Source organism: Rutilus rutilus, assembly GCF_951802725.1.
Source record: "Rutilus rutilus genome assembly, chromosome: 15".
Classification (NCBI taxonomy): domain Eukaryota; kingdom Metazoa; phylum Chordata; class Actinopteri; order Cypriniformes; family Leuciscidae; genus Rutilus; species Rutilus rutilus.
In genome coordinates, this window is record NC_140220.1 from 22,347,715 (window position 1) to 22,358,322 (window position 10,608).

The 10,608-nt window shown below is 36.6% G+C and overlaps 1 protein-coding gene across 1 annotated transcript; it reads left to right on the plus strand.

The window, feature by feature from the left end:
• The first annotated feature begins 746 nt into the window (after positions 1-746).
• On the plus strand, positions 747-7,124 carry brms1lb (BRMS1 like transcriptional repressor b). The gene is made up of 10 exons (XM_084432256.1): positions 747-1,016; positions 1,097-1,187; positions 1,271-1,398; positions 2,950-3,029; positions 4,349-4,445; positions 4,537-4,626; positions 4,735-4,799; positions 4,889-4,928; positions 5,081-5,207; positions 6,392-7,124. The coding sequence occupies exons 1-10, from the start codon at positions 881-883 to the stop codon at positions 6,507-6,509; spliced, it is 972 nt and encodes a 323-aa protein (XP_084288382.1). The 5' UTR covers positions 747-880; the 3' UTR covers positions 6,510-7,124.
• Positions 7,125-10,608: the final 3,484 nt, after the last annotated feature.

Consider the following 10,608-nt stretch of genomic DNA (forward strand, 5'->3'; position numbering starts at 1 on the left):
TCTATGAAAATGTCCAAATCTTTAAATCTTCTTGTGGACACTCATTTTAGGTGGCGTTTAGTCAACTAAATGACTACATTACATTGAAAATATAGGCTACATAACCGGAAATAAGTGAGATGTACTATTTCAAAACGTAAGTGTGTCACGAAGCTCAGATCAAGTAGGCTATAGTCCATAGCAAACCACAATCATCCAATCAGTTCCTTGAACAAATCAAGTCGTGCCCTACATTTTTTCTTGTTCGAGAAGCCGCTTTCACTTGGCGCCGCTAAGGGGGTGAAAGTTAGAATGATTCTAAGGGCCCATGCACTTTTGGGGCCCCCAGAGATCGATTTTATTAATGGAATGGGTGCGGTAGGGAGCACAACCTCATATTCTTTCATAGGGCCCAAAATGGCTGCCGGCGCCATACACACATGGGTCCCAATAGGAAAGAAAACATTATTGCAACTTCATTTCATGCCGACTTTAAGCCACATTCACATCAGGATGCTTGCTGTGTTATTGTTTTAAACATGTTTAAATCATTGTCACCTGACGGAAAATGGAAATCTGGCTGCCACACATATCTCTATTAAATTATATATGTGTGTATGTGATTACTGATGGCAATTTGGTATGCAAAACAATCATTCCAAATTTCCAATAAAGTACATAAAATGAAAATATAATGGAGTACTACAGATCCCACCATCCACCGCATCATGCGTAAACAAAATCTGTCCAATGAATTCGCAGCTTCTGTGAGATCACGTGTCTAGTAGCTTGCTGATTGGTCGTCCACGAATCCATGTTTGAAACGTGGATTTTCTTCGCTGGCCGGTGTTGTTGTCTTCGTCTTAGTGGGTTGTTTACTGTATTAAAGATTTAATATAGGATGCCAGTGCATCCGCGTGATAGAAAAGAGAATAACCACGAAGAAATGGACGTGGACTATCCAGAACAAGAGGCCAGCACCTCCGACGAAGAGGAGTCCGTGAGCTCGTCCGTCTCTGAGGATGGAGACACTTCAGGTAACGTTACAGACAGAGACTTATGAGAAACACCAGAATCATTTCGTGCGACGATAAAGAGAATGGTCAATTTCTTGCAGACATGGATGATGAAGACTGTGAAAGAAGGCGAATGGAGTGTTTAGATGAGATGACAACTCTCGAGAAGCAGTTCACAGACCTGAAGGATCAGTAAGTGATGAGCAGCACATCATTTAAGCCTAAAAATATGTCCAGGTGAAGACTCCAGCCGGTGTGTTCTGAACTCTCTGTAGGTTGTATAAGGAGAGGCTCGGTCAGATGGATCTTAAATTGCAAGAAGTGATGGCTGGCAGTGCTGCAGAATACCTCGAACCCCTGGCCAACCTGCAGGAGAACATGCAGATCCGAACCAAAGTCGCTGGTCAGTTAATGCTAGGATTATATTATATATGCACATATGATACAGCTGATGTAGTTTACAGGGATTACAATCATCACGCCAATGTTTGATCAATTATACTGTAAAGCAAAGGTCTAACCTATTTCAGGTCAGGAGTACTGCATTTAAAGCCTGGCCTATTATTACCATTTAAATTTTAAAAGAATTAAAAAATAAAGGATTACGCATTTCCCATCTACATTTTCCATCTACTTCTTCATCGTTCAAAACAAAAGTTTGGGGTCGATAGGATTTAAAAAAAGAAATAATAATAATTAAGAAGTCTCTTATGCTCACCGAGGCAGCATGTATTATTTGATTGTAAATACAGTATTGTTAAATATTATTACAATTTAAAATAACAGTTTTCTATTTGAATGATCCTTTAGAAATTAATCTAATATGATGATTTGATGCTCAAGAAACATTTCAGATTATTATCAATGTTGAAAACAGTTGGGTATCATAAGAAATTTTTGTGGAAACGGTGATAACTTTTTTTCTGGATTCTCTTATGAACAGAATGTAAAAAGGACAGCATTGTTACGTTATAAATATCTTTAGAAATGTCTTTTACTCTCACTTTTGATCAAATTAATGCATCCTTGCTGAATAAAAGTATATACCATTTTTTTTTAAGTCTTCCTGTTCCTAAACCTTTGAACAGTACTGTATATATATATATATTTTTTTTTACAAATTCAAAAATAAAATATAGCTGCAAGCAGCGATGATGGGCCCAAGCCTCGGCGCAACCGCCGCCCCGGTGGCTTTAGGAAACGTGCACATTTGAAGCAGGTAAATGTAAAAGAACTACGTCAAAATCGTTTGAATACGCCACATTTACTGCAGCAGCTGGTGCCACTATAACCATGAACCACAACAGCCACATCCATGAGATCATTTAAATTTAGATTAATATAATGTCAGGATGTAGTAGGTCACTTTTTAAATGAGTGAGAAGTTCTCATTTGCAGCTCAAAATTCCCAAAAGTCCAGAAGTATTTAGCCTAAGTTTTTTTTATATTTATATATATATTTGTACATATTGTTGTCAGTGCACTACAAATAAACTAGTTCTTGCCTTTATTTTGTCATTCAAACTTAGAAAAAAGACAAGGCCTTGCAAATTGGCTAAAAATAAGATGGTGATTTTTTAAAGCGTTTTGAAAGCGACACACTTACGGTTGCCAGTTGGTGGCGCCATAACTTTGACTCACAATAGTCACATCCATGTGATCGGCCTCTTACAATGAACATACAGCTGATAAATTTGTTGCGTCACAGTGGCCAAACCGTTCAATATATCAAAAATCCTTTGGGGCTTGGGCCCTAATAAATAAATGTCTACAAATTAGATATTATAAAAAAATGTATAGAAGACCTCTGCTATAAAGGAATGTTAATAGCCTACAATAGAGAGCTTGCATTTGATTACTTTCTCTTCCTACAATTGTCAGTTTGTGGTCTGATTTACTGATGCTTATATTATGATGGCCTTAGTCACGTTTTGCTCATATATATTTTTTGCAGGTATCTATCGTGAACTCTGCTTGGAATCTGTCAGAAACAAATATGACTGTGAGATGCAAGCAGCCAGCCAGCACTGGGAGGTAACATGCAGGCATGGGAATGGGCTTAAATTCACAAAGAGTAGGCTACACCACTACAACATTCCCAGTTATTTTCCCTTTGAAGACAGCCCTGCTACTAATATACTCACAGCCTAAAGGCCCCCATATCCTTCAAGGCAAAAATTAAGTTCGTTTTCTGTTCGTTTCGGGAGTTCTGGAAAGATTCGCTCCTGCTGGTCTGTGGCGATGATGTCATACGTAGGTGTGGCTCTGAGGCTCCGCCTTCTTTGACATGGAAATCATCTCCAGTTTATTTCTTCTGTTGAGTCTGTCGAGGTCGGATGTCCACGAGTAAAAACATGAACACCCTGGAGAGCTTCTTTAAAGTAGAAAATGAAGTTATAATTCTAATTAGAGACACTAACACTGTTTTTCATGTTTAATAATGTAAAGCTGCTTGATTTTAAAAAATCTATAGTATAAAGTGGTATATAAATAAATGTGACGTGACTACTGGAGTGCTGAATTGCAAAGCACTTCATCAGATGCTTTCTTAAGGCCGTGTGTCCAACAAACGCTCTGCGCTAGACGCTAGGCGCTCTGCCGAAAACACCTAGCTATGGGCGCTTGAGAGCGTTTTGGCAGCGCAGCATTTTTTTCAGTTGAGACACTTTGCTTGTTATGATACGGAATATCCGCGAAAGTGTTGCTAGTATCTCATTTCACACATATTTTGTTACTGTGTTGATTCTACAAATGTTGATACAATGTAACATATTTTTTCTGGCTCTTGTTCCGTTATTATGCTTGTTGTTGTCATCTGTTGACGTTGTACAAGCAGAATGTGGCGGTTGGTCGGTGTGGTATTAGTCCCGCCCCTCCTCCACTGTGATTGGACGGTTGGGTAAAAAGTGACAGTGATGAGCGCTGCGTTTTACCCAAAGTTGAACATTCTTCAACTCTCGGCGACCAGTAAAAAACGCTGAGCGCTGAGCGCTTCTGCGTGAAAATAACGCTCAGTGCCTCGTTACGCTCATGGCGTTTAAAAAACACGCCAGCCACGTGAAAAAACGCTTTGGTGGACACACGGCCTAACTTCTGTTTTCTCACCGCTGTCATTATTTTTATTAATGAAATGAAAAGCAAGCACACATATTTACATATTCATCTAAACTTCGCTCTCAGCAGCGTGGAAGGCTTTGGGATGTTCGCTAACAGTAAATCGCTGCTCATGAATTTTGAAATTCTTTTTACCTCAAAGCAAAGAATTTAAAAGACCTTCGCCATGAGTATATTGGGGCCTTTATGTTCAATTTGTTACTTAGATAATTTACCACATTCATGATGTTTTTCCTCAGAGTGAGAAGCTCCTGCTTTTTGACACGGTTCAGAGCGAACTGGAAGAGAAGATCAGACGATTGGAGGAGGACAGACACAGTATAGATATAACTTCAGGTAAAGTACAGATTGCAACTCGTACTGTGTAATCTGTGAATTTAAATGTGACGTTTTACCTTTTCACTGCATTGATGTGTTCTTGCTCCAGAACTGTGGAATGATGGTCTGCAGTCTAAGAAGAATAAAAAGAAGGATCCCCTCAGTCCTGGAAAGAAGAAAAAACCTGTCGCTGTGTCAGATATCCTTTGTAAAGTAGTCGTTTGCGCGTCTTTTTATGGTATTTGTTTGTGGCAGCAGCCTTATTCTGTAATGCAAAAGAAGACATTAGTTTCCTGATCCGTCCCACGACCATACATTGTTTACATGTTGCAAGACCTGGATATACTTGAAGACTGGACTGCAATAAGAAAGGTTTTATTTTTCACCTTAATCAGTTTTATTTTTTGCAAGTGAGCTATTGGAAGATCTCTAGCATTGATCAACTACATTGTTTTCTGTAGGCTATGGCTTCAATGGGTCCTCATAGGGTAAAAGTAGATGGTAAGAAGGATTTTGAGCATGTTTTTGCATGTAAAGCATCGCACCGAAAGTTCACTCTCTCTATATCGGCGTGTATCAACTGTAAAGACTCCTTAAGTGATTTGTGGAAAAGCATTCAGGTCTGAGGTGAATTAACGGTATGTGTTTATCAGTCCCTCTGAAGCCAGAAAGACACCATCATGTTGCCCGATCAGAAGATGGACGTCTGTTCTATGACAACAATTGGTACAGTCGGGGTCAGGCCATATGCATCAACAGGAAGGACGAATATCCTATCAGGTGTGTGTGTGTGTGTGTGTGTTTACTCATATGAGTGATTTCATAAACATTTCTGTCCCTGAGGGTGATTTATCTTTAAAATAGCTTCTTCTTTTTTTAAAGAAAGAAATTAGATTTTTTTGTTTTTCAAGGACACCTTAAAATGTATCACAAAGTGACAGTAAAGACTTTTAAAATGTTACAAATTCCGTTAAAAATAAATAAATAACTGTCCATTCATCAAAGAACTCTAGGGGGGAATGTATTATGGTTTCTACAAAAGTTTTAAGCAGCACAAATCATCATATTAGAATGATTTCTGAAGGATCATGTGACACTGAAGACTGGAGTAATGAGACTGAAAATTCAGCTTTGCATCACAGGAATAAATTACATATTAAAATATTTTAAAATAGTAAACAGCTATTTGAAATTGTAATAATATTTCACAATATTGCTGTTTTTTACATCAAATAGCCTTTGTGATCTTATATCATTTCAAAAATCGTATGTATAATATTATTATATTAATTATATACTATAATTAATTCTATTTTATACTAGTATTATAATAGCCTAATACTTCATTGCATCTTTAATTGCATGTTCCTAATAAAAATTTGTTAAATTTGTTAAAATTCTAAATTAGCAAGAATGTCTATTTTTAGGATTTTCCACTATGCACATTTTTTAATAAAAATAAATAAATATATATTTTCAATTAATTTATCATTTGGTCACACTTTACAGTGGTATGTTGCCAAGTAATTACATAAATAATTATAGAGTAATTCTAATTAATTACATGGGTTAGGATTTACTATTACTATAGGGTTAAGATTAGATTTGGTTTAGGGTTAGTTAGTTGCATGTAATTATGCATAATTTATAGTAATTACTATAGAAGGACACTAAAAAAGTGTTGCCTTTTTTCGAGCTACTTGTAATTATACAGTTCTTGATATTCATATAGTAACGTGTAATATGTGTAACAAAAACAAGATAAAGCATTAAAAATAACTAATCACTAGATCATGTCAAGTGTTAGAAAATGAACACATTAATCAAGTTAATCAGAAGAAGTGAATATTTGGTCACAGGGAAGCACAATGACAGCTTGAAGATCAAATAGGTCAATCATTTTAAGATCATTTTACTTTACTTGAGTCTTTCATGTCTAATGCTTGACTTTTTTCCCCCTCCAGTGCCACAATAATCAATGTTAACCAAGATGAGGTTTGGTACAAACGTCTGGATGGCAGCAAATCAAAGCTTTACATCTCTCAGCTCCAGAAAGGCAAATACACCATGAAACACTCATAAGTAGTGTTCTTATCTTCCCCCTGCCCCCCGTTTCCCTTGTGGAAACCAAACCTTCGCTGGTTCAACTCTGTTCTCCGTTTGTCACCATGACTGCTCGTTCATGCTGGAGGGACTCGGGTCTTACATGCATGTACCACATGTTTGCACTTCATAAGTTAGAGCTGCTAAACAAACACCTGGTTGCCAAGGAAACTGTGTGTGTGTGTGTGTGCGTGTGTGCGTGCGTGTGTGTGTGCGTGTGTGCGTGTGTGTGTGTGTGTGTGTGTGTGTGCGCGTGCGCCTTGATGACAAGGATAAACCAGTTAAGCCTTGTTCAAAGCAGAAGAGCAATGAAGCTCAACTTATTGGTATTGCTGATACTGAACACATGACAGTTTCCATGCTTTTTATTAAATACAGAGTCAGTATTTTTATTTGTAGATTTATGGAGCATGTCTTTGTTCTGAAACAAGTTAGTGCCATGTATCCTGTTCTGTGCCTGTGAGATACATAATGTTTTAAACAACAGAACGGTTCACTAAGCTCCGCTGGGCTAGTGTTATTTTTGTACGTGTTCAAAACATAATACACAATAACTTGTCACTCGTAAAGGTTCTAAAAGGTGTATTAATGTTACAGGCCTTGTGCGAGTCATATTCTTGTTTTGTAACCATTAGTATTTTCAATGAAGCCAACTGAATGTAGCATATTCTGAGCTTTTGATCAAATTTGTGATTCGTGTCTGGCTATATAAAAAACTATTTCTGTTACATATTGGATTTTTAGAACCCAATCATCAGCTAGAGACTATGAAATTATTACAGTTCATACAGTTGTACTGAATGCTGCTTGTTGTGTATTTATCACATGTTCACATCCATTTTATGATGTTTCGTTAGCAAAGTTTGGGAGGAGCTCAATTAATAGGATAAGAGGTATATATACAGCTGATGTACCTCTGTTGGGGGGTTACATATACTTTCACACTTACATATAATTAGCATATTGGCATAATCTTTATCTGATTATATGTTAATGTGAACTTGTGAAACAGTGTTTGAGTACAGTAGAGTACAGCACTTGAGTGGTTTGTAATTGTGTACTGAGTTACATGATTTGAAATTGTCTGAGTGCTTTTATTCATTTTATTAACAACTGATATAAAATGCTTTAATTGATGCAGTACCAAACACTACACCGATCTTGCCAAAATAACCATGTCTTCCTGAAGTCACGTGTCCAACACATCCTTAATGAAATTTACAGCTTTAAAATAAATCTCCTCATGTTAGTAAAATCTGAGTGTTATGTGACCCACAAAAACATCATTTCTGTAGCAGATAAAGATCTTACTGCGATATTCAGAAGCAGCTCTGACAGGACTGTGAGTGAATGAACAAGTAGGCTAATATTGCTGTAGGCTACTCTACACTGAGTTTTTGTTCAGAAGTTTACAGTGGAAATGTAATGTTCTCATATAAAGCTGCTTTTGCATGGTATTGTGTTGTTTTTGTATTTATCCTGTGCTGTTTTAGAATGTAAAAAGTCGTAATGTTTCCAAATACGAACCTTTCTTAGTTATTTTTGTAGCTAGCCTACTAGGCTACTCCCATAAAAACTATAGGGCGCCGTTTGTAAAGCGGCTCACGCTGAAAATAACAGCAACATTTTGTCACATTTAGCTTCAAACAACGTCAAAAATGTATACCAGTTTTTTAAACAGTCACTTTTTAGCACATTTACAACAATATTTGTCAACTTAGAGATATTTTAAAAAGTTAAATCTAAATATTAAATGTTAAATCGAAATCTAAATGTTGAATCGAAATCTACCGGCATTTTGAATTTGCATATTAGTTAAATATTTAGTTTCACCGGAAACATTTCAAGATTCAACATTTAGATTTAACATTTAGATAAAGATTTAGATTTAACATTTATATTTAGCATTTAGAAAACATTTAACATTTAGGTGTAACATTTAATATTTAGAGTTAACATTTAGATTTAACATTTAGGTGTAACATTTAATATTTAGATTTAACTATTTAAAATATCTCTAAGTTGACAAATAGCCTATTGTTGTAAATGTGCTAAAAAAAAAGTGACCGTCAAAAATTCGTTTTTTTTAAGCTACCGGTAAATGTGACAAAATGTTGCTGTTATTTTCAGCGTGAGCCGCTTTACAAACGCGGCGCCCCATAAAAAACGGCTGACTATTCGTAGACACCACCAAATCACAATCGGGTTCCTTTTAAAGCAATAGCTAGTTCACCCAAAAATTAAAATTGTGTTTACTCATCCTTGTTGTTCCAATTAACCTTTCTAATCAAAAAGTTGACGGTAACGTTATAGCCATTGACTTCCATAGTAGGAAAAAAAATCTAGGCCTATAGGCTAATAGTCAATGGATATGGCTACCATCAACTGTCTGTTACCAACATTATTTAAAATATCTTATTTTGTGTTCACTTTGGGACATTTATGCACACATAGATTTATGAATGAAATCTACAAACTTATATTCGATCCTGCAGCTCAAGTTTCATGAATTAGGCCCATTATTTCCCTAAAAAAGCAACTGAACGAGATTAATCATGATTAGTCATTTTTAACAGCCCTAATATTTTAAGACATGATTGCCTATTTACCATTTTTAAATGCAGTGTCTCTCTATGACCATATAGAGGCAGTACAGACTTACAGTTGTTTATTTTCTCTCTCTCTCTCTCTCTCTCTCTCTCTCTCTCTGTCTCTGCATGTGGAGCATCTACTGTATTGCTGCACCACAGCTGCTGTCTCTCTTCAAAAATCTCATTCGCTCATCTGTGAAAACATGTTTTTTTTGTTGTTGTTTTTTTGTTTTTTAATCTGTGGCTGGTGAAATGTCTTTGTAATATTTCTCGACTGATGTTTAATAGTTTTTAAAGCCAGCAAATTCTCTTCAGTCAGCATGACTAATGGTAGTACTCATAATGAATTGTTTATAAGTCAAAAGAACCTGACACTACTTCAAGAGGGCCAGAGGACTAATGAGCTCGAGCAAAAGACAAAGAACACTTTTATGAAATGGTAGCTTAAAAAAAACTGCCTGAACTGATGCTACTGATGTGGTCGAAAAAGTGGTCAAAAAAAAAAAAAACACTACATCAGCAAAGTGTCCATAGCCAAGAGCAGAACCGACTTCCTGCAAACGCAACAAAAATAATTAAAGCTGAAGTGTTGGCTTTCATTAGCATAACCAAATAGAACTGCTAAAGTAACACACAGGTTTCCCAGAACACTCCCCCCGTGTTTTATTGGTCGGAAAAACAGGTAGCCACGCCCCCAAACGAACGGCATTGGTTGAGTAAACGTTGCCATACTGAGCTGGAGTTCTGAAAGCGATGTGAAGCCAAAGTGTTGCACAAACCTGTGGTTTCAGTCTCTGTACATCAAGTTAGAAGGCAAATAATTTAACATCGAAAAAAACGACACACTCTTCAAATAATAATAATAATGTAACTGAAATATCAACTCACTCAACTCAGGTTTAAACTCTCAGAGAAAAGGGTTCTAAAAAATGAACAGCACTTGGAAGAAATGTAGGCGATTAGTATCACTGAACATTGCCTAATATAATATCATTAGGTTACAATATAATCATATTAGGCAGTGTTCCTAACCATTATGACTCAAATTTTGGCAGACACTTGAGGTTTGTTGTCAAGTTTCCCCACACAAATGAGGCAGGCGGTTTCTCAGCGAGTTGACTGAGGTATGTAAAGCGACACCTGTCCTCGTACCTGATATCCATCAGACTCAAAGCAGGCCAGGGACGTGGAGGTGTCGCTGCTGTTATGCCGTTTAGAGAAATTGATATGGAAATGATATTGAAATCATCAACGGCCAACCTTTTGTAGAGCTCCTCAAAAGTAGCCTATAGATTGCACTAGGCACCTTTCTTTGGTTTTATCAGGAATGTGTCTTTAAGAGAAAATGATGTCACATTACTAACATTCCAATCACTTGTTCAGATGCTCCAGGAAAAGATTCATTTTTCAGACTTCTGTCTAGTCTACTCCACACTGTAAAAAAAATGCTGTCTTTAATTTTTTTAAGTACAATCAACTTGGATGTT